Genomic DNA, 25,068 nt, shown 5'->3' on the forward strand with positions numbered 1-25,068 from the left:
AGGCACTGTACAGAGTGCTGGAGATAGAAAGGCAAAAACATTCCTTTTCCTCATGGAGCTCACATTTTAATGGTGGTGGAGTGTGTAGATATACAACATGCAAAAACTATGTACATAGATGATACAGAGTGTGTAAATGGGAGACAGTATTGGGGGAGACAAGGAGGAATGACTGTGGAAGGCCTCTTGTAGAGGTGGGTTTGAGCTGAATCTTGAAGGCATCCAGGAGATAGAAGTAGGAAGAACATGGGGTAGGACACAGCCGATGAAAAGGCTCAGAGTTGGGATGTTCAGTGTAATTTCTGAGGAATAGCCTCCATTCTTCACTGCATCCCCACTATCTTGCATTCTGCCTCCACATTAATGACTGGTATCATGAATCTCTTCACTGGTATAGATTGCAACCAACCCCTATACACCTTTATCATGTACTATTTTTGTCTATAGACTTGTAATCATCAAAGGCACAGGTTCACATCTGACTTCTGACACTATGTGGGACTGTGGGCAAATTTTAAATCCGAGTCTCAAATGTCCTATAATTAGGGTAATGCCTCTAATGCAAAATTCAGTGAGGATCAAATATAAACAAGAAAAGCACTGCCCAAACTTTAAAGCATGATAGAAATGTAAGTTATTAAGTCAAGCATAGAGGAATTCCCTCAGTGTGCTGGATCTTTGGATGAATCTAATGAGATGAAATTCAGTAATGATAATGCTAAGTCTTAAATTTGGGCTAAAAAAAAATTCCATGTCAGAAGCACAGGATGAACAAGGTAGGGTTAGCAGTTATGAAGAAGATCTGGGGGTCTTGGGTGTTTTGGTGGACTTCGTGCTCAGTGTGAGTTAGAGACAGTTATGTGGCAGCCAAATAAGCCAAAAGGACATTGGCCTGCACTGAGAGACGTCATCCAGTCCCTCCATACTCTGTCCTCATTGGCTTGCTCTGGAGCATCATGTTTTCATTGTGTCCTTAGAGTGTATTAAGAGAAGTGTAAAGTCCAGAATGGTGATCATAGGCTCATTGCAGTTGGCTTGAATGATAGCACATCTAGAATAGGCTTCATATTTCAGGTAGGATATTGACAAAATGAAGAGAATGCTGAGAAGGATAACCAGAATGGGGAGAGTTCTCGAGAACAAATGGGATAACATATGTAAACTGCTTGGCGCAGTGCCTAGCTCTGTGTGAGCAGGCACTTAACAAACCCTTGTTCTCTTCCACCGATCTCAAACCAAATGAGGATTGTTAGAAAAAGTTGAGGATGTTAATTTTATAGAATAGACTTGGTGGGGAACTTGATAGCTTTTTTACAATGAAAGGCTATCATGTGAATGAGGAATTAGATTTTTTTTCTTTGATTCCCAGGGCAGAGCAGCAAGAGGTGAAATGTGAAAAAGACACAGAGTCCACGTAAAGAAAAACTTGCCAGCAATTACAAGCACACAAAAGCAGAATGGATTACTTTAGGAGGGAGTGGGTTCCCAATCCTTGGAAGTCTCCAAATGAAGGTTGCCTGACCTGGGGATGTTGTGGATGGGAATGACTTTTGAAGTCCATCTCAACCCTGAGAATCTGTGGCTTTTCTATCCTCTGAACTCTGCTAGTCAAGTCAACTAGTTTTTAAATGCCTATTATGTCCCAGGTGCTGTGCTAAGCACTTAATACTTTGTACCCTTCTTATGGGCTTATAGACCATTTATAGTCTAATTATGTGGGAATGTGTCTTATTACTCCAACAGTACTTTAATTTTTTAAGGGAAGGTGCCATATTGCTTTTCCTAGCCTAGGACCTTGGAGTAGGCTGGCATATACTTCATAAGTATTTGCTGAATTAAATTGGAAACTCTAAAAGTGCAGCTTAGAGCCTTTAAATTGTATTTATTATTGACTTAGACTTAAATGACGGCTTGGTACAGTTGTCAGAGTTGGACTTGAAGTCAGGGTTCAAAAGCTGCCTCTGAACCTTACTAGCTAAGTGACTGTGGTCAAGTCACTTAAACATTCTAAATCTCAACTTAGACTGTAAGTTGTAGCTGGATCATGTTACTGAAGTGAGGTTCCACACACCATGCCCTTGTGGGTTTCCCACACTGACAAAATCATAGGTCATTGATGTATTGGCCATCTTTCACCAAAATTGTTTGAAAGTTCGTTTAATTAGACAGAAAAAAAATTTGGCAGTTTGCAGTAGGAAGAGTACTGGAGTTTGGAGTCTGAGGCACTCGGCTTGAATCCTGACTCTGCTACTTCATATCTGCTGCATCTTATTCAAACCAATGACATTGGCCTCCTTGCTGTTCCAAATACAAGGCACTCCATTATTCAGCTCTGGGTATTTTCTCTGGTTGCCTCTATGCCTGAAATGCTCCCCCTCTTTATTGCTGCTTCCTGTCTTCTCTGACTTCCTTTAAGGCCCAACTGAAATCCCATTTTCTACAGGAAGCCTTTTCCAACCTTTAAATTCTGATGTTCTAGATGCTAGGGTGGACCACAATTCTGGGACCTTGTGGGTGTATGGTGGAAGGTACATGGGTGTGAACCAGCCCTCTTCTATCCAAAATTCTTAACTGCACAAGGAGATATACTATTGTACTTTACCCCAATACGGTACTTTACCCCAAAAAACAAATAAAAACAAAAACAAAAAACCCCAAAACTTAACGTTTGTTTATTGAAGTAGTCATCAGAAAGGTGTTTTGTGAGTTATTCTGAGTGTGCAGTCAGATGAAATTTTGCATAAGCAAACATTTAGTATCCTCAAATTGTGCCCTAGTACACAAATCACATTGAAATTAATTCACGATTTCACAAAATTGTCATAGCAGAACTGTCTGCCTCATCCTTGCACACAGGAGCATGGGAGTTACTGGAGGGCAGTGACTTCTTTTTGTCTTTGTATCTCTAACCCTGGCCCAGAGCCTTCACAGCAATAAATTCTTAGTAAATGTTTGGTGAAAAATTCCATCCAACTTATTTTGCCCATGAATAAATTGAGGTACACAGAGGTTAAGTAATTTTGGCAAAGTCACAGATTTCTGTGCTGGGACTATAACACACTAGCTCTAAACCTAGTGCTCAGTGATTACATGTAAGAACTTAGAATTTAAATGACAAGGGCAAATTTGATTATACAGATTTAAACAGAGGAAAAACTCCCAAGAACACTGATGGTAGCATCATTTCTGGTCAGCTATTTCACAGATTTGTACCAGTGGTCACAAAGGGGACAAATGAGAGACTTCAGATGACTATTCAAATCCATACCCACTATTTGAAGAGGATTTCTGAGTTGCATGCCCTACTAATTACGAGGAAGCCCCATCTTTTTGCATGAGGACAGTTAAGTTAGACTTAAAAAGTATCATAAATGTTAAACAAGAAAAACCATGTGAATTAAAGGAAAATCAGTACTCACCTTAAAGGAGTCAAGAATGAATCATGGAATGAGAGCTAGGAGGGACATGATATATATTCCAAGCTTATTTTACAAATGAAAAATCCTGAAGACCATAAAAAATGATTTTCTGAAGGTCAGATGACCAGTCAATTGTGAAACTAAATCTAGAATCCAAGTGTCTGGCCCTTCAGCCTAGTATTCCTTACATTGTACCATTAGGTCAGAGATTAGGTATATTTACCTAAGAAAATCCTCTTAAGAGCTAGAAAAGATTTTTTTTTGAAGTTGAGAAAAATGACAAATAGTCTTATTTTAAGTTGTTATTACACACTGCTTTTTTTTCTGAAAAGCTTTTTTTGGGTAAGCTCTTTTAGCAAGTCAGTCTTGGGCTGTTCATTTTTGATGTATTTGGAAGGGGGAGGGTTATTGTACCCTTTTAAAAAAAACAGTCAAACATTAAAATTTTTCATTTCTATTTGTGGGTCTGCCTACTTGTCATTTCTTTCAGAGAATTTTCATCTTGGTTTTCTTAACCTGATGCTAATAATAGCATCTGATTAAGGCTCTGCAATAGCAATTTCTTTACTCGTAAAAGTAAGCTAGATTATGTTTAAAAAAAAAGCGTGCTTTCTTTTTTTCTCCAATGGATGGTGCTACCTACCTACCATCTGTTCCTGTTGGCAATTCCCCCATTATTATTTTCCTGGGATTATTCACTACTACATTTTTTGTTTATGCTGAGCGATCAGGCTTCATACTAGAAAAATTTCAGTGGTTGGAGACTGATTTGAAAGAATAAATTTGGAATCACCAAAATATGGGACATATAGAGATAATTGAGAAGAAATAACTACGTTAGTATTTCAGCTGAAGTGTTTATCACAATATTATTTTTAACATTCTGTTGAGATCTAGGCACAGGATGGAATATTGACCTAGGTTCTCAGGTTTGCTTATGTCACTTTTATGTAGTACCTTTAACAAATACAATAATAGTGTTAATGATAACTCACCAGAACCATAACTAGAACTTCTTGTACCCGGGAAAAATGCAGTTGAATCAAGGTTCGGAGAGTGGTGGCAATACAGAGCCCAGTTTAAACTAATTGTATGGTCTTACTAGGAAAAGGAGTGTGGTTCACACTTCCAGAGATGGTTGTTTGTGTCATCATGGGAGATCTAGTAAAAGGTGGACCCTGGGACAAGGGAAGCATGGCAATAGAGCCACTTATTTTATAGGTGAGGAGAATGATATTTGGAGAAATCAAAGGCAGGGGGCACAGTGGACAGATAGTATTCCTGGGGTTGGGGTGGCTAGCTGGCATAGTGAATAGAGCACTGGCCCTGGAGTCAGGAGGACCTGAGTTCAAATCTGGCCTCAGACACTTAACACAAAAAACTAGCCGTGTGACCTTGGGCAAGTCACTTTACCCCAATTGCCCTACCTTCCCCCCTCCAAAAAAAGCAAAAAAAAAAAAAGATCGTATTCCTGGAGTCAGGAGGATGAGTTCAAATGTGGCTGCAGACAGTTACTAGTTGTGTGATCCTGGGCAAATCACTTAATCTTTGCCTCAGTTTCCTTTTCTGTAAAATGGGGATAATGATAGCACCTACCTCCCAGACTTGTGAGAATCAAATCTGTTAATAATTGTGAAGTACTTAGCACAGTGCCTGGCACATGGCAAGTGCTTTATAAATGTTATTATTAAGTGGTATATTAAGTGTCATATAAGAAATTATATACCAGTCTTTTCTGATTCTAAGTCCTAAATGCTGTTCATTATGCCACAGTGCCCCAACAAATGTAAGTAGAACGTCAGTGTGAGCTGTAGCAATCTTGTCTGTTCAGTAAAATGCTTAACCCTGCAAAGACTCGGTAGTCAAAATTTGATTCAACCAGAGTTGTTACATACATCGATGTGACTGCTTCTGTGCTTGGTTGGGTTATCATTTGCACCACCACTGTGATTTGCTCCATTCACCTGCCAACTTAATTTGTCATTGGGGCAAGAATTGACTCAGCTAGTGTGAATTAGGTTAGTTTCTTGAAGGTCTAAGTAGGAAATTAAATGGAGAACTAAATACACTAGGCAACCTGTTAGTGTCTTTAAGTGTTTATTTACAACACTAGATTCAAAATCAACAAATATTTATTAAGCACATGTCATGTCATGTCCAAGTCACTGCCATGTCCTGAAAAAGATACAGAGATAAGTCTCTGTTCTTCCAAACACAACTGAACAGATTTCCAAATGAAGGTAAATGCACTTTTCCTTTCAAAACAAAACAATTTAATAGGATTAGGTTTCCTATTTCATTTAAAAATAGCTATTTATTAATCCTTGACAGTCTGAGCAGCATTGTACTAGTCACTCTGAGAGACAATGAAGATAATTAGGACCCAATCCACATCATCATTGTGGAGCTTACACTTGCTTGATGCTTGATAATCTTTAAGAGTTTATAGAGCATAGCACTCAATTTTGATTAGCTGAGAATTAGATATAACATCCTCTGGGAAACAGCTACTCTGTAACAATTTTATTGAACTAATTTTTTCCCAAATCAAAAGAAATGGTTAGGAGTGAAACAAAATGTCAGTGTGGTATAATGTCAAGATCACTGGATGTGGAGTCAGAGGCTTTGGGTTCAAATCCCGACTGCTTTTTATCACATTTGTGACATTGGCCATCTTCACATCCTTGAGTCTTAGTTTCCCCGTGTGCAAAATGGGAATAACACTTGTATTATCTAACATCCTGTAATCATGAGGATCAAATATGATATGGTGGAGAAAGAATTGTATAAATGCAAATTCTTGTTAATTCTTGAAGAATAGCAACTATCCTAAATTAATGAATCCTTTTCAGGGTCACTGTAAGCAAGGTACTGAACTTAAAGAGACGAATAACGTTATCTGAAAACAGCTGCCAGGATGAAATGAGAAAGCAGGATTGCAATCAGCAGAGTCATGACATCTTCTAGGGGATTATGTGTTGTTAGCCCTGGTGGAAACTATAGCATCATATTCTGACTTACTGACCTTTTCTCTAGGCTCTAGTGACAGACATGCTTTTTCTTCACACTACAAGGAACTGCATGGACAGGCAGCTTCCAGCACAAAAGGAGCTCTTTGTTGCAAGAGATTAGTAAGTCTGGGCTCTCCCTAGCACATATGCCTCTGTCTTTCTTTTCTGAGCATGGTAACAATAAAGCTCAGGTAGATAGATAACAATAGATAGATAGGTAACAATAGAGCTCAGATACACTAAGGTGCCTAAATATCAGCCATGGAATAAATGAGAACGTAAAATTCTTTTAAAATTTTTTGATAATTAGAGACTTGATATTTTCATGGAATAACTAAGACCCCAAATCTGTCTGGAGGAAATTTCCAGGTAAATACCCCTAAAATTTAAACTATTTACAGTTTAATTTTTTTTATCAAATATATAAACTCAAAAATTTTTTTGTTTCATTAACTATCTCTTAATTACATTTAAACATTTTTAAACTTCATTTAAAAAAAAATTTGAGTTCCAAATTCTCTCCCTCCCTTTTGTACTTCCCCCAGGCCTTGAGAAGGCAAGGAGCGTGATATCAGTTATACATGTGAAATTATGAAAAACACATTTCCATATTAACCTTGGTGCAAAAGTAAACACATGTGCAAAAACCCAAGAAAAACAAAATTAAAAAGTATACTTTAATCTACACACAGAATTCATCAGTTCTCTTGAGGTGAATAGCATCGTTCATCATGGGTACTTTGGAATAGTCTTGGATCATGTCTTGATCAGAATAGCTTTTGCTAACTTCACTTTGCATCAGTTTATATGAGACTTCCAAGGTTTTCCTGAGTGCATCCTGCTCATCTTTTCATATAACACAATAGTATTCTATCACAGTCATATACCATAACTTAACAGCCATTCCCTAGTTGATGGGTATCCCCACAATTTGCCATCACCAAAAGACCGACTATAAATGTTTTTGTATAAATAAGTCCTTTTCCCTTCTCTTTGTTCTCTATTGGATACAGACCTAGTAGTAGTATTGCTAAGTTAAAGGGAGTGCATAGTTTTATAATTCTTTGGTTTTGTCTCTGAATTGTTCTCCAGAATGGTTGAACCAGTTCACAACTCTACCAGCAGTGCATTAGTGTCTGCATTTTTCCACATTCCTTCCAGCATTGCTCATTTTCCTTTTCTATCATGTTAACCAATCTGATGGATGTGAGTTAGTACCTTAGAGTTGTTTTAATTTGCATTTCTTTTATCAATAGTTGATTCAAAGCATTTTTTCATATAACTATTGATAGCTTTGATTTCTTCTTCTGAAACTGCCTGTTCACACACTTTTATCAATTAGAGAATGGCTCTTATTTTTTTATAAATTTGCCTCAGCCCCCTATATATTTGAGGAATGAAGTCCTTATCAAAAAAAATTGCATAAAAATTTCCCCTGGTTTCTGGCTTTCCTTCTAATTTTGACTGCATTAGTTTTGTTTATGCAAAAGCCTTTTAATTTTATGTAACCAAAATTATCCATTTTACTCACCATGATCCTCTCTATCTCTTATTTGGTCATAAACTCTTCCTTTATCCATAATTTATTTATGGTATAATCCTTTATGTCTAAATCATTTACCCTTATATATTTTGATTTTATCGTGGTGTACAGTATGAGATGTTGATTTATGCCAAGTTCCTACCAAACTGCTTTCTAGTTTTCCTGGCACTTTTTTTGTCAGATTGTGAGTTCTTACCTCAGAAGCTTGGATCTTTGGGTTTATCAAACACTAGATTACTATGGTTATTTACTACTGTGAAATATATTTCCTTCCCACTTAGTAGTATTTTATTTTTTCCAATTACATGTAAAGATAGTTTTCAGCATTTACTTTTATAAGATTTTAAGTTCCAAATTTTTTTCTCCCCTTCCTTCCTCCCTTCCCTACTCTCAAAGACAGCAATCAATCTGATATAGGCTATACATGTACAATAATATTGAATATATTTCTTCATTAGCCAAGCTGTGAAAGAAGAATCAGAACAAAAAGGAAAAACCACAAGAAAGGCAAAACAACAACAAAAAAGAGAAAATAGTATGTTTTGATGTGCATTCAGACACCATAGTCCTTTTTCTGGATGTGGATAGCAGTTTCCATCATGAGTTTTGAATTCGTCTTAAGATCACTGTATTGCTGAGAAGAGCTAAGTCTATCAAAAATTGTATCTCATACTATTGCTGCTACTGTGCACAGTGTTTTCCTGGTTCTGTTCACTTCACTCAGCATTAGTTCTTGTAAGTCTTTCCAGGTTTTTCTGAAATCTGCCCGCTCATCATTTATTATAGCACACTAATATTCCATTACATCATATACCACAACTTGTTCAGCCATTCCTCAATTGATGGGCATCCCCTCAATTTCCAATTTTTTTTTGCCACCAAAAGAGAACTGCTATAAATATTTTTGTATGCATGGATCTTTTTCTCTTTTTTTTATTTTTTAAAATTAAATTAAATTTATTTATTTATTTATTTGTCTTTTGGAGGGCATTTGGGGTTAAGTAACTTGCCCAAGGTTACATGGCTAGTTTGTGGGTGTGGGTGTGGGTGTGGGCGTGGGTGTGGGTGTTGTGTCTGAGGTCAGAACCGAACTTGGGTCCTCCTGACTCTGGGGCCGGCACTTTACTCACTGCGCCACTTAGCCGCCCCTCTCTTTTTTTAAAAATGATTTCTTTGGAATACAGAGCTTATGGTATTGCTGGATCAAAATGTATGAAGAATTTTATAGCCCTTTGGGCATAGTTCCAAATTGCTTTCCAGAAGGTTTCGGTCAGTTTACAACTTCAATAATGCATTAGTGTTCTAATTTTGTGAAATACATTTTTGAGAAGTAATAGGGTATAGTTACTTGAGAACTGGCCTTGGAGAAAGGAAGAAATGGGTTCAAGTCCAAACTTTGGCACAAAGTGGTGATGTGATCTTGGGCAAGTCACTTAACATCTCAGTGGCCCAGGCAACTCCCTAAGGTAAAAAGTTACAGATGTGTTGTCAGACAGCATCAGTAGAGGGAGCTTTCATATAGGGAGCTCCCTATACCTAGATCATAAAGTAAAGAAACAAAAAAATCTCACATTTTGTGTGTCACCTCTCAAATATATGTACTTACTTCACTGCCTTTGTTTTTAAAATGTATCATTGTGGACAGTGTACATGCTCTTTTCCTACTGACCTTGCTTTGGGAACCCCCCCCCCCCCATATCTTTTCATATATCTTTGTATTTTTTCATATTTGTTATTTTTACGGCATAATGATATTCTACTATATTCATCTGTCATAATTTATTCAACCATTCCTCAGTCATTAGACATAGGCATTTTCTTGGCCTTTTTTTTAGCTATTATGAATGAAATCCTTATGCATATTTTTTGGTACAGCTAGAGTACATCATATTCATAAGTAAGCAGGATCTTTAAAAAATCAATAGTATATGATTGGCTCAGGTACATTGTGTTCTTTTGATGAAGTCAGCTCATGAGTTGGGTACTTGGTCAATCTTTAGCATAAATAGGGCATTTGATAGGGAATTGAAGGGTATAAACGTTCATTGGGATAATATTTTGCCCAGGACTCGCTCGTTTTTTAAAGGGGGGGAAAACATGCAATAGACCAAATGTTTACAAAGCATTAATCTGATCTGACTTGAGAGAACTTGATTGGGATAAATAACTTGGTTCTGTTCTGTCGGAAGCTACCCAGGAAAGGATAGCAGGTAGTGCACATTTGGAACAGCAAGTGGGAACCTTAGCCATTAATTCTTCAGTCTGTACCTGACTTAGTGGGCTTCCCTGTTCAGAACAAGGGCGACCTGTGTTCCCACAGTCTACCTACAGCGAGAGAAAGCAGACACACAGACGACCAGTTAAGCCACCTGGGTCAGTGAAAGATTGCTCCTTTCATGATAACCATTGCTATTTTGTCTTAATTTAAATGTAGCACCCATCACCACTGCCTTTGGAAAACTGATACTCCAAATTAATTATTTTCTCCAGGGAACGCTCTTTAATTGCAGTTTTAAATATTTGTATCTTGTATCCCTTATTCTGTATTATGCTCCAATTATATTGCTTATCACATCTCTATTTGCTCTCCTCTGGAGAAACTCCATCTATAGCCAGATTTTATTTCTATCTGCACAATGCTCTTAGATAATTCCAATCTTTTTTATTTTTCTGACCAGAAAAGTGAATACCTATAGCATGCCTGGGAAACAAAGAATAGAATTAATATGTGTAGAACCATATCAGGTTTATCCAGTTGGCTGGGGAGGCATATTCTCATTTTGTTAATAAACGCGAAGAGGGAGGGCTTCCTTCAGTGGGGTTGTAACAGCATCACTCCCAACCTCAAGCCTGTGGAATGGGAATTATATTGTTTTCTCATCAGAATTATATTCCAATATCGTGACCTATATACTGGACATTTCTACTTGTTTTCATTAAAAATATCACATTTCTATTGAGCAAGAGTCCTGATTTTGAATACTTGCTCAGTAACTAGCTATGTGATGATGGGCACATCGCCTACCCTCTCACAGCTGGGTTCATCATCCTTGTACTACTTACCCCCCAAGGTTGACCATTTGTTTATCCAGTAAGCATTTATTAAATACCTATTGTGTTCCAGGCACTTTACTAGGTGATGGGAATAGAAAAATTAAAACAGAAACAAAAACAGCCCCTGTTCTCAAAGACCTTACATTTTGCTAGTGTTAAATGAGTACACAGATAAGTAAATGCAAAATATATACACAGTACATACAAAGTAATGAAGTGGGGAGGGGAACCTTACAGATGGGGAAGAGGGATGAAGACACCAGTGCTGGGAGAACATAATTTGCAAATCTTAAACCTTAGACTCCAAACCAGTGCTTTGAGATTCACAAAGTGCTCCCTTCAGAGCATTGTTAGATAAGTCATCCAACTGTTGTTATCTCCAGTTTAATAAGAAAAACTAAAATGTTGATAGCAGTTACCTCATAAAAACTGATGAGATAGGTAGTACAAGTATTTTACTCACGAGGAACCTTAGAAAGATTAAGAAACTTGCTCATGATCACACAGCTGATAAACTTGGGAACCAGGATTCAAATCCAGGTCTCTTACTCCAAGGTCTGAGTTCTTTTCATTACATTCATTCATCCTTTTGGATACTCAGCATATTTTTAAAAAATGACCTCATTGTTGTCCTACCAAACCAATTTCTTCTCCCACTTCTCCATCTTTATTACTGATATTAGCCTTCTCACAGTCATTCAGTTACCTTGGTGTCACCCCAAGGAGTCATTTAATTACCAAAGAGTCATTAACTACTAAGAACTCCTTCCTCTTTATTCCCCGTATCCAGTAGAGTACTAGAATCCTGGCAATTTTTCTTTAAAGTGTCTTTTAAATCTGTCCCTTTCTCTGTATTATCACCGATACCACCCTCGTAGGTACCCTCATCACCTCACATCTGAATTGTTACAATATCCTCCTGCCTGACTTTTTGATTCAAGGCTCTTCCCCAAACACTCAATAATTTATATTGCATAACATTGCCAGGTTAGTGACAGAGGTAGAGAAATAATTTTAGTCTTTCTGGAGATTAGTGTTGGGTAGAAATTCAACCAAATTCACCAACTATTTAATGAGCACCTATGATGTGCAAGGCCAGTATGCTCTATAAAATAATACCCATCATCAGATAATGTCACACATGGATGGATTGTAAATTGCCTAAAGCAGGAGAGAGAAAGTCCAGGTAGGCAAATATCTGGTTATGGTTAGAATGCAGGGTTTATAAAAGTGAGTAGAATGAAATAAAACTGGAAAGTTTGATGGCAGCTAGATTATAGAGGGCCTTAAATGCTAGGCTAAGGAGTTTATTATCTTCTAGAGGCAATGGGGAGTCATTGAATGTTTTTGAGGTGGGGAATGGACATGTTCAACCCTATATTTTAGGAAGATTATTTTGGTAGTTTAGGTGAATGGATGAGAGACAGTAGAGATAGGAGTTAGGAGGCTGCTACTGCCTGGGTCAGGTCTAGAGGAAAGCCTTTGGCCAAGAAGTATCTGGACCAAGATATTCTAAAACTGTCCCATTGGTTATGGGTGAGCCATAAGTGGTTTCTGATAATTTTGAGGTGCTAACTTGTGGAGTCCTAAGCAGAAGACAATGTTTAGATCAGAATCTAGGACTGAATTAAACAGAGTCCAAGAGAGGAGCGGAGAAGTCTGCTCTAACATAAGTCTGAAAGACGATAACAGTGTCTGAGTGCCACAGAGAGTTCACAAAGTTGGCAGTCTTCAGTTTTCTTTTTTTTTTTTTTTATGAACAATGGACTTTATTTAATCATTTCTGCATTTACAGCTGGAACTCTGGGAATTCAAAATTAACATCTTTGCCTGTCAGCTTCTTATAAACGCCAGAAAATGTTTCTACCTTGTGCTCCACATTGTTCTGCTGTGCTTTATCCAAATGGACCTTTATGAGTCTGCTGCCATCTAATTTCACATGGATTCTCTTGCCAACAATTTCACTTGGAAAGACAAGGTCTTCAAGGATTGCATCATGCACAGCAGTCAGAGTACGGCTCCTGGGACGCTTTTGCTTATTTTTTGTACGGCTTTTTCTTGTTGGCTTAGGAAGAATTCTCCTCTGAGCAATAAAGACCACATGTTTGCCACTGAATTTTTTCTCTAATTCACGAACTAGTCGTACTTGGATCTTCTGAAAAGATTTTAGCTGAGGAACTGGAACAAAAATGATGATAGCTTTTCTGCCACCACCAACTTCAATTTCCTTAGCTGCTGTGATATTGAGCTCTCTTAATTGAGCCTGTAGGTCAGAGTTCATCTCCAACTCCAATAGAGCCTGTGAAATACCAGACTCGAACTCGTCTGGCTTCTCGCCATTGGGCTTCACGATCTTGGCACTGGAACTGAACATGGCACCGCCTCGATGAGCGCTGGCCTAGGAAGAGGGCAGTCTTCAGTTTTCTTGAGGGCACATGCATATTTTCATGCCATGCAACATGAGGTTGATCTCATCTCCCTGCATCATCCAAAATATCTGAAGCTAGACAAGTTATACTGCCAGTAACATTACTTAAATTTTAAAAAATGTTTATATTTACATGCATTTACACATCCCCCAACATGTCTTCTCATTGAACACCAGCAATAACAAAACCCTTTTAAAAACAAAATCCTCAATGTTAGCATGCATAGTCCAGCAAAACAAATACTCAAATTGGTCAGGCTCAAAAATGTATGTCTCTCCCTCTGCATTTTAAGTTCATTACTTCTCTAATAGATGGGGGGTATGTTTTATTTTCATTCCCAAAGATTTTTTATCATTGCATGACCAGAGTTCTAAAGTCTTTCAAAGTTGTATTTCTTGACAAAGTTGTTACTGTATAAATGATTCTCTCAGTTTTGCTCACTTTGCCCTGTATCAGTTCATAGAGGTTTTCCCAGTTTCCTCTGAAACTGTCCATTTTGTCATTTGTGGCACAATAGTATTCCATTACATGAAGCCTCTTGACGAGGGTGAAAGATGAGAGTGTAAAAACTGGCTTGAAGCTTAACATCCAAAAAACTAAGATTTTGGCAACTGGTCTCTTCCCTTCCTGGAGAATAGAGGGAGAAGAAATGTAAGCAGTGTCAGATTTTATATTCTTGGTCTCAAGGACCTCTGCAGATGGTGACTGCAGTCATGAAATTAAAAGACACTTGCTCCTTGGAAGGAAAGCCATGGCAAATCTGGACAGCATACTATAAAGCCGAGATATCGCCTTGCCAACAAAGATCCATGTAGTCAAAGCTATGGTTTTTCCAGTGGCAATGTATGACTGTGAGAGTTGGACTATAAAGAAAGCTGAACACTGCAGAATCAATGCTTTCAAATTGTGAGAATCCCTTGGAGAACAAGGAGATCAAATCAGTCAATACTTAAAGAAATTAATTCAGACTATTCACCGGAATGTCAAATACTGAAGCTGTAGCTTAAATCCTTTGGCCATCTAATGAGATGGGACTCATTGGGAAAGAACCTGATGTTGCCTTCAACAAATTGAAGGGAAAAGGAAAAGAGAAGAGCAGAGAATGAGGATGGACAGATAGTGTCATGGAAACAACAGACATGAACTTGGAGAGACTTTGAGAGACAGTGGAAGACAAAAGGGCTTGATGTGCTATGGTCTATAGGGTTACAAAGAGTTGGACATGACTGAATACCATCAACAACAACATACATGAACATATAATATGTATGTATGTAGGTATATAAATGGATATATATGTGTATATACATATATCTAATTTTTGACTGCTATGAAGAGAGCCAGCAGCATTACATGCTGTGGAAATAGCCATCTTTAATTAGTGGTGGGTAATAGCTTTTAGTCCCACTCAAAATGATTCAGTTGCTGTTTCACTATAAAATCTAAACTCCTCAGCTTGACCTTTCATTGTTCTTGATCAAGGGTGGGGAACCTGTGGCCTCAAGGCCACATATAACCCTTTAGGTCCTCAAGTGTGACCCTTTGACTGAACCAAACTTCACAGAACAAGTCTCTTTAATCAAAGGATTTGTTCTGTAAAACTTGGACTCAAAGAGGGCCACATGTGGCCTCAAGGTGGCAGGTTCCCCACCCCTGTTCTTGACAATCTGTGGCCTCCTTACCATCCTTACTTTATATTACTGTCCAACATACAGTTTCCTCATTTGGCATGCCTTTGACTTTTTTTTTATGTTGTTCTCATTGTGTATATTGTATTTCACCAGCATCACTTTGTACGAATCCCATATTTCTCTGAATTCCTTATATTTGTAATTTCTTACAGTACAATAAAATCCCACTGCATCCACTAGCCACTATTTGTTCTACCATCTCCCAGTTGGTTTTCCCTCACCCATTTCCCCTCACCACCCAATGACCACAGCATGTTTTTTTTTTTCTACCTCTATATGTCATCTTTGTTCATATTGATCTTCTTGCCTGGATTACCTTCCTAATTTCAGTAGCATTTGCAGAGCTCCAGCCATCAGGGCAGGGGAGTGAGCAGATCTCTGGTTTTCTAGTGCCTACAGAGTGCAATTAACTGCTGACTTTTAAGGCAGCTCCCAGCACCAAGAAATTGCAGATGTTATTTAAATTGCCCACTATCATTCCACCAAGTACCTACCAAGGACAGGGTGATTACGAGACAGAAAGTTGCAAGGGACTCCCTTGGAGCACAGCTGCTATGGTCAAGGTCATCTTTAGGTGTGAGGTTCTTTACCTTTTGTATCAGTTCCCTGTGACTCTCCATGGGAACTCTTTAATCAGAGAAGGTGTCCAGGGGGCTGGACTTGTGCATGTTTTTCTGGGACATGTTTTGCCTGTTTGGGTCTGAAGAGGCAAACTGCAGAGGGATTCCAGGAAAGCTGACAATCAAAGGGGAAATGACCAATGATGAGATCAATATTCCAAAACCCCCCGCTATTTGCAACCTACCTGAAACTTCCTCCTGAGGTGATTACCCTTCCCCTAAGTGTGCTCCCTCCCTAGAAGTCATTTCATTCTGGTGCAATGAATTGTTTAAACTCTGAGGCTCTGAGTGACCCATGGGACTGGATGCTGCTGGGTACCTTGAACTATAGAGATTTCCACCTATCCAGATCCTACTTGTCCTACAAAAAGTTAGCAGGATTCTCACCTCTTCCTTGATGCTGCCTCTGAATCCCCCAGCCATCAGTGTTCTTGCCTCTGAACTCCTAGACCACTAATATGTGCCACACAGATTATCCCTTACTTATGTATTGGCTTTTACTGTTGCAGCAGATAGATGTTTTATCTGCTTGACTAGATCTGATCATAAACTCCCTGAGGACAGAGAACAAGGATTTTGTGTTATTATTTGATTAATTAGATACTTGGAGAAGATCCAGAGTAAGGAGGGCTTTGAGAGCCAGAATGAAGTGTCTAGGCTTTTCCCTTAGGCCATTTAAAGACTGGAGGGTTTCGGCTGAGGAGTGGCAATCATAGCTGATTTCACTCCTCTCTGGGTTCCTTTCACCTGTCTGTCTAGTAACATGATTACCAAAACTCAGTTTCTTGGAGGTACTTTCATTATGGCACTTCTGAAGGAGCTATCCCTTTCCCCCCTGCTTATATATGTGTACCTGAAAGAATCAATAATATTTTGGACTGTGCACCACCACACTGCATCACAAAATGATCATCTGGAATGAAGGAGGTAGTAGCTTCATCATCTTCTATCTGGGTCAACTTACATCTAGAGTATTGTACTCATTTCAGAGGGTGCCTTTGAGAAGGATATTTCCAGTCTGGGCTACTTCAATATCAACAAATATTTATTCTCACAATATTATCTTTTTCTTTACCCAGTGAGTCACTGGAATTACAATGACAAATGGTAACACTGATTAAACTATAACAAAGATAAAAAGAAAAGAAACAGTTCATCAGAACAAATCAACACTTCAACCATGTATGACAATATATGAAAGTCTATATGCACGGGGCGGCCAGGTAGCACAGCAAGTAAGAGCGCCGGCTCCAGTGTTGAGAAGACCTGGAGATCGAATCCCGGGCTCAGACACTTAGCACCCACCCAGAAACGCCTGGCCGTGTAACCTTGAGCAAGTTACTTAACCCCAATTGCTTAGGGGTGGCCAGGTGGCTCAGTGAGTAAGAGCACTGGCTGCAGTGTCGGGATGACCTGGATCAAATCCGGGCTCAGATACTCAGCACCACACCCAGAAATAATAACTGGCCGTGTAACCTTGAGCAAGTTACTTAACCCCAATTGCTTAAAAAAAAAAAAAGTCTATATACAGAGTCCCCCATAAAGTCAGTATAGAAAAATTCTCTTACCACAGGTGGGAGGTTAAAAATCAAAACTGAGCTCCAATGAGTGGGGATAAAGCTCTCTTTACTTTCTCAGTGGGTGGAGGGAAGAAAGAATGGATTTGGTGGCTGTTGTAACCCTGGGAAAATCACAACCTTCATCTACCTCAGGTTCCTTCTCTGTAGAATGAGACTAATAAAAGCATCTACTTCCCAGGGTTGTTGTGAGGACAAAATGACATATTTGTAAAGAAAAAAAATTGCAAACCTTTAAAGTTCCATATAAAAGCTACCTACTATGAGCTATTATCTCTGCCTCTCTTTTCTTACAACTGTAAAGAGATGATCTTTTCAACTGCTACTTCTTCATCTTTTTCTCTGTCTCCATCTTTTCACAAACTATGGAGAGTTTTTTCCACTGTTCCATACAGGGACTGAGGAAAAACATGGTATCTCAAATCCAAACAGCCCTTTGTGGTTTTTGGAAGCAGATTTGTTTGAGGAAGATGCAGTTTAGAAACTAAGAATTGAAAGCAGTTAAAGGGGAATTTCTAACCCTAGTTAGAAGGTTGGGACAGAGACACTGTAGGAAGAAGTTCAAAGAGAGGCTAATGCCTGAAAGTTGTAATTAGCTTAACTGTTCCCTATTTCAAAAAAGCTTGTCCCCTTGAGGAAAAGATTCTGAGAACTGACAGATCCTTCTTCTAGTGCAGAAAAATCAGCTGAAATTTTTTTCCCTGGTCAGTACTTAGGTATTTGAGGGTCCTGCCTTCCTAAAAGAGCAGAAGCTCAAATTCTGGGGTCCAAGATAAAAGAGACAGGTAGAGCCCATTCTACTTATGGAGAACAGGTAGTATATCAACTGGTGACTCTAGTCAGGGATGAGGAACCTGTGAACCTGCAGGACCTAGAGGATTTGGATTCAGTCAAAGGGTCGCACTTGAGGAACTAGAGGGCCACATGCCACCTTGAGGCTCCAGCTTCCCCACCTCTGCTCTAGATGAAGCCCAAGAAAGTCAGAACCAAGTTGTGAGTTGTCATGAAGATTAAATGAAACAATAATTATAATAGCTATTGTTGCTCTCTATCTTACAGCATTATGAGAATAAAATGAGATAATGAATGTACAAGTGTTTTCTAATTATGAAATACTATATCCATGTCAGCTGTATAACAGATGTACCTTTGGATCATTAATATCAAGTGAAGCATATAATTGGAAGATGTATGCTTATCAAAGGTGTTTGCCTCTATGACAGTGGGAGATCCAGAGTAGAATCCAAGTTGAAGAGGGATTCCCTGTAGATTGTGAGGTCCTCCAAATGTTCCTTTTTGCAAGTAACATTGTTCTGGTTGCATTAAGCCTCAGAACATTTTATATTTTCCTGGAAGAATGCTGCAATCACACAAAAGAGTTTGACTTGAGCATCCATACAGTAAAAACCAAGTGGATGAAGAATGTGCAGATTATGATATGCTTTTGAATGGACAGACAATACAGTACAGATGGACAATATAGATGGACAATGGGTTGGGTCCAGAGTTGAACAGGAGGAGGAGAGTTAGACTTCCTTTGTAAGACTTCAAAATTCCTTTAGTGATCTCAAGTTTTCAATGAAAGCAAAAGCCCATCTTTTCAATGTCAAATTCTACCGGTTTTATTATATGGAAGTGAGACAGTATAAGTCTGAAGAATTAAAAATGAATATAACAGTAATGGAGAGGAACATGGTAGGTGTATCTACAACATATTACAAATAAGAAACTTAAAAGAACAGGAATAGGAGATATCATCAGGAAAATGTTTGATAGGAAGAGAAGATTGGCTGGTCCTGTGACAGGGGCAAGAGAATGACAGTTCCTTACCGAGAGTAATTCAATGGTTTCTTTACAATGTGAGGAGCATGTTGCATGGATACCTTGTAAAGAACTTATGGAAGGGTATGGACAGGAGTCACACAAGGTGGGCAGGTGTGGATGGGATGAGTTGCATCTTCCAAAGGTTGAGTTCACAAATCCATTGTAGTATGGAATTTTATTCATTGCACCACTAGCTCATTGAATATAACCAAACTCATCATTAAGATGGTGAAAGAAATAGAACAGAAAATGGTTGATTTCATAGACGCTACATACTAAGAGATGAAGCCTTACATTAAGAAGCTGTTTATCTGTTGTGATTCTCAAAAGACTATAGAGTTGAGAAAAAAAAATCTCTTAATTGAGTACATTCAATAAAATCATTGAGATATGGGGCAGAGCTGTATGATGAATCCCAGGGCTTTCTATGCTGCCTCAGATTGCTATCAGATATGTGAAATATTATTTGTGATGGAAAGTAGGGGACTGCTACTTGATCCCATCATCTAATTTAGTTTAGGTGTTAAAATGGTAAAATTAAACATCTATCTTCCCTCCCAACATCCAGGATTATAGAAGGAACTGAATGGAATGATTTCTTTATATCTTTCCAAATTTACACAAAAGGTCAGTCCCCCATCCCCATTTTGGCTTGTAATTCTGGGTGCTGGAATGACCTGAAATGAAGCTAGCTTCAGTAAAGTGATTAATATTCCTGTTCTAACAAAATCAAAATGCAGTAGAAAGGAACATTTTAGTTAGGGGGAAAAAGATCTTTGTAGAGTGACTTAATTAAATGCCCTAGCTATTTTGTGCTCTCCCTCCCCCTATTAATTTGTTCAAACTCTCTAATGGCCTATAAAGAATTTATTTTAAAATATCTGTGTCTAGTAGATTCTTAGAAAAGGCCCTGGCTGTGATGCTGAGGTACTCTGAAGATTAATTCATTAATGCACTTAAGGGAAAATAGCTACTTAGAATTGAGTTATTAAAGCCAGTGGAGTGTCATGGATTGGGCTCTGGATTTAGAGCCAGAATAGTTGGGTTTGGCTTCTGACTCCTCTACTTATTAGCTCTAGGACCTTGGCCAAGTTATTGTACTTCCTGGAGTCTCAGATGTCATCTATAAAATGGGCACAAGAATATCTAGTTATAATGATATCTTTTTTCTGTTCAGTCATTTTTTAGTTACATCTAACTCTTCATGACCACATTTGGGGTTTTCTTGGCAAAGATACTGGAGTGGTTTGCCATTTCCTTCTCCACTTCATTTTACGGGTGAGGAAACTGAGGCAAACATGGTTAAGTAACTTGCCCAGGGTCATATAGCTAGCAAATGTCTGAGGTCAGATTTGAACTCAGCAAGATGAGAGCCTTCCTGGTTCCAGGCCCACCACTCTATTCACTGTGCTACCTAACTATCCCATAATGATATCAATCTATCCTTATAGGATTGTTTTGAGGGCAAAATGGGATAGTTTATATATGAAGCATTTTGGTACTATACCTAACATTCTCTGTTTCAGTTTTTGGTATGAAGAACCTCGTTTGAAGTGAGAAAATGTTTGAACAAAGAATATATCACTTTTGGAGAAGGATAGAGAGTTAGAACAATGTGGGATTCTATTTTTAGGGATTATCTTCCCTCTCACCCTTGAAATGTTTTTTTCTGTTAGAGATAGCTACTTCAACCAATTCAATCAGTCAATAAATTTTTATTAAGCACCTACTATGTTCCAGGCACCCTGAGCTTTTAATTTTCATAGTATAGTTGTTGTAATAGAAATTGTTTCTCTGGTTCTGCTCATTTCACTCTGCATCAGTTCATACAAATCTCCTTTTCTCTGAATATTGTAGCCCAGTATTTACATTTATATACCACATCTTGCACCCCTGCCCCCGTTTTTTTTCTTTGTGTATGGTGTAGCACCAATGCAATATTTACAGCACCCACGATCACAATAAAGACTGTGATTATAAGTATCACATGATGTTCAATCACAAAATATACCAGATTCTCCAGATAGAGGATAGAACTAAAGCATTTATTTAGACACCAGAAAACCGAATCCCAAAACCAGTAAGCCGATTCCATCATAGTACCAAAGATATTCAGAAGCCATAATAACACTGAGAGCCACAGCATCCTTTAGGCTTCCCACAAACCAATACAAAATCAGTATTTAGTCACAAACCCCTCTATCTCCTTAATGAATGTCTTCTCTCTCCCCCACCCTCTGGCTAGCTCTGACCACCATCTTCCTGTGGGCTCTGCTTCCCTTCAGCAAACTCCTCCCACCACAGGCTCCATGTGACTACATTCAGCCTATCACGGGGAAGAGTTTACTTTCAGAGTAGGGGAGGTCTTCAGACTACTCCCGGGTCTGTTAAGGCACAGGGAAGATCTTCAAATTCCCATTCTCATTACATATGGTCATTAAAAAAAAAATACCATAGAGCTTTAGAGCTTGAAGGGACCTTACATATCACCTAATCCCACCCCCTCTACTATAAACATTTATTAAATACTTACCATACATTCTGCCCTTAGGGAAATGGCTCAAAGGTCAGTTACAAAACAGAGGTCACAGTGATACACCTGGAGCTGGAGTTAAGGCTCCTGAGTCCCATTCCAGTGTTATTTCCATAGGAGCTCAGGGGAGGAGGATCCCCCATTCTTGTTGTCTGGGAGGTGGGAGTGTGGGGTTGGATGGTGAGGGTAAGTCTCTGAACAATGGAATTGGGGCAGAGACTTTTTATGGCAAGACATATTTGATCTATCACTTTCTAATGATAAGAGCTTAAAGTTAGTGCTTAGTACACTGGGAAATAACTGACTTCCTGAGCCTTTAATAAGGAAAGTACTAATGATCAACACACAACAGTTTCAAAAGCTGAAAATCTACAGAGTAGCACTCCTCATTTCTGTGAGATATGCAGTACCCTAAGAGAATCTGGAGCGTGAATGTACCCTCAACAACGTGATAATCATGGTGTTTTGTGCTTGCATGTCTTTTTTATAGTTTATAAGATTCTTTCACATATAATTGCCTGGGATATAATAATCACTTAACAGATGTCAAATTGAATTGCACTTAATCTTTGCAATGACTGTGAGTTAGGATGGGCAGATATTATTCCCATTTTACAGATGAGGAAACTGAGGCTTAATGAGAATTAATATGACCTGGGAACTGTAATGAGATAATTGGTGTTTTCATCATTTTAAAATTCTTTTATTTAAAAAAGTTCTAACTGATATTTTAAATATGTATTTTATGTATTACATGTAAATAACATATATTTGTATTTTATATTTATATATTTTATATTGCTTATATTTTCCAATGTATTCCTTTCCTTATACCCCTTCCTCCAGGGCCATCTTCTATAATTAAAATGAAAGAAAAAGTCCAGCAAAATTAACCAACACATTTAAACAAGTTTGACATTATATATAGTGTTCCACACTGCTACTCTCCTTCATCTGAAAAGAAGATGTACAGGTTCCTTCTCATATCTCTTCTTTGGAGTCAAACTTTATCATTATGATTTCATAGCATTCAGGTTCTATTTTTCTGTTATCTTTCCATTTACATTGTTGTCAGTTGTGTGCATTGTTTCTTGCTTCTACTTACTTTACTTATAAGTCTTCCCATGATTCTCTATAGTATTCCTTCTGAATTCTCATTAGCCTTTTGATCCTTATGAGGTCCTTTACTTGTGTTTTAGATGTGGGGGTTATAACAAAGTAATTTTTAAAGCAATAAAAACTTATATTGAAGACCTCTTTGTCCTTTCCCTGTCTCCAAATTAAGTTCTTAAAATAAGGCCTTTTGACTTCAAGTTTGAGACTCTTCCCATATCATATTGCCTGAATCATGAAAAAATATTATAAAAAGAATTGTGTAGAGAAGTTGGTGTCATTGTCTACAAAGACAGTACAGAGAGTAGGAGTGCCTAGTGAATACAGCACCAGACCTGAAGTCAGGAAGACTTGAATTCAAATCCCACCTTAGATAACTTATTAGCTATGTGACCTTAATCTCTTAAACTTGGCATTTAATCTCTCGGTATTTCAGTTCCCTCATTTGTAAAAAGAGGGGTTTGGATTCGATAGCTTCTAAGGTCTTTTCTATCTTTAAATCTGGGGTTCTATTCTTTTATCCTATGAAAGTTATAAATATACTTTCTGTTATTTTCCAAAAATCTCCCTTCAGATTACCAGCCTAGGCAGTGTGACTAGAAAGTGACTTTCTGTACTTTTTTTTTTTATCTGTGACTTCTCCAGTTTGGAGAAATACTAATATGCAAACTCTTCACTAAAGCTGATTGATAACTCATCTGTCAAGAGACATCTAGGTGGTACAGCAAATAGTGCAATAGGCCTGGAGTTAGGAAGACCTGAGTTTAGATATGGCCTCAGACTCTTATTAGCTGTGTGACCTTGGCCAAGTCACTTAACCTCAGTCACCTCAACTGTCAAAAGGGGATTAATAATATTATTTCCCTTCCTCTAATTCCCTTCTTTTACCAGGGTTGTTATGAGGATCAAAGATGATAATATATGTAAAGTGCCTGGCACATAGTAGGTACTGTATAAATGCTAGCTATTATTATTTAATAATATTTTTGGAGTATCGCCCAGAGCAGTGATAGTCATAAAGGTAGTATGTGTTAGAGGCAGGTCTTTGTAATTCCAAGGATGGCCTCTATCCACTGTGCCATATTGTCTCTCATGTCTGTACCTAGTAGGTATTTAAAAGCTATCCTTTTGAACTGAAACCACACTTGGATGGGCACACCTTATATATTTCCAGGATGGCCTTGGTGGCTAGTGTAATGTAATACCAAGCAAAGGCAACTTCCCAGGTTCAAAATACCAGCATAGGTGCTCTCTATTTTATTCAGTGACCAACCAAGAACAGAGAAGATTAAAACATGACATCATTCCAAATACAGCATTTACTAAGTGTGATTAAATAATCTCCAAGGACTACCCCACCCCAGGACCTTCCAATCATTCAATCAATTACAAAGTCCCTTTTCTAAATACTTCTCCACCCCTAGGCTATACCTTAATTAAGTCCACCACAAAGCCCCTCTTCTCAAATGGAGATTAGTTTCCAAACATAGGTAAAGTACCTTCATTTGTCAATCACAGAGCACAATAAGGTCAAAAGTTCCCCACCCCTGGATCACAATTGAATCTACCCCAGAGTTACATCAAGTTTAAACACAGCACTTAATACCCAAATGGAGGTCTTTTCTTCATCTTGACACGAGGCAAGTTCTCAGCAATCTTAGTTCCTGGGGAGACAAGGCTTAGCAAGGCCATAAGATACATTGCCAGTCCCTTCATGAATTTGTCCTCTGTCTGTAGAACAGTCCTAGAACCCCTGAACACATTAGCAAAGCCCTCTCCCAGGATTTCTGTAAACATACAACAAGAAAATCCTTCTTCAGGGCTTCTGAACCAACAGAAAGGCTCCCAGACCCCTGCAACAACAGCACTGTCCCTCACCAGTGGACAGTATTCACTCTGTCTGCAGGACAGTCTCCAGACCCCTGCAACAACAGTACTGTCCCTCACCAGTGGACAGTATTCACTCTCTGTCTGCAGGACAGTCTCAGGGCTTCTTAGTGAACAGCCAGGTTCCAGGACTTCTTCAACAAAAAGACTGTCTTTCACCAGTGGACAAATCTGGCAAAACAACATCAAAACAGACAGACAAAGTACCAGCAAAACAGCCATGTCTCCTCAGTCCTTGGCAGCTCAGGGGGGCAGGTCTCAAAAGTCCAGGGCAATTCAAAGCGGCCACCAGCAATTCTCTTAGCCTCTCTCTCTCCACGAGGTGCTGCTTCCAAAAAAAATCTTCCGCCTCTCTCTAGTGTCTCTC

At 38.5% G+C, this 25,068-nt stretch overlaps 1 protein-coding gene across 1 annotated transcript; it reads right to left on the minus strand.

The window, feature by feature from the left end:
* Positions 1-12,762: 12,762 nt before the first annotated feature.
* LOC138169550 (small ribosomal subunit protein eS7-like) lies at positions 12,763-13,466 on the minus strand. The gene has a single exon (XM_069099091.1). The coding sequence runs from the start codon at positions 13,399-13,401 to the stop codon at positions 12,817-12,819; it is 585 nt and encodes a 194-aa protein (XP_068955192.1). The 5' UTR covers positions 13,402-13,466; the 3' UTR covers positions 12,763-12,816.
* Positions 13,467-25,068: the final 11,602 nt, after the last annotated feature.

This window comes from Petaurus breviceps, unplaced genomic scaffold, assembly GCF_028583685.1.
Source record: "Petaurus breviceps papuanus isolate PSGF00001 unplaced genomic scaffold, PetGlider_PUasm1.0 37, whole genome shotgun sequence".
In the NCBI taxonomy this organism is placed as follows: Eukaryota; Metazoa; Chordata; class Mammalia; order Diprotodontia; family Petauridae; genus Petaurus; species Petaurus breviceps.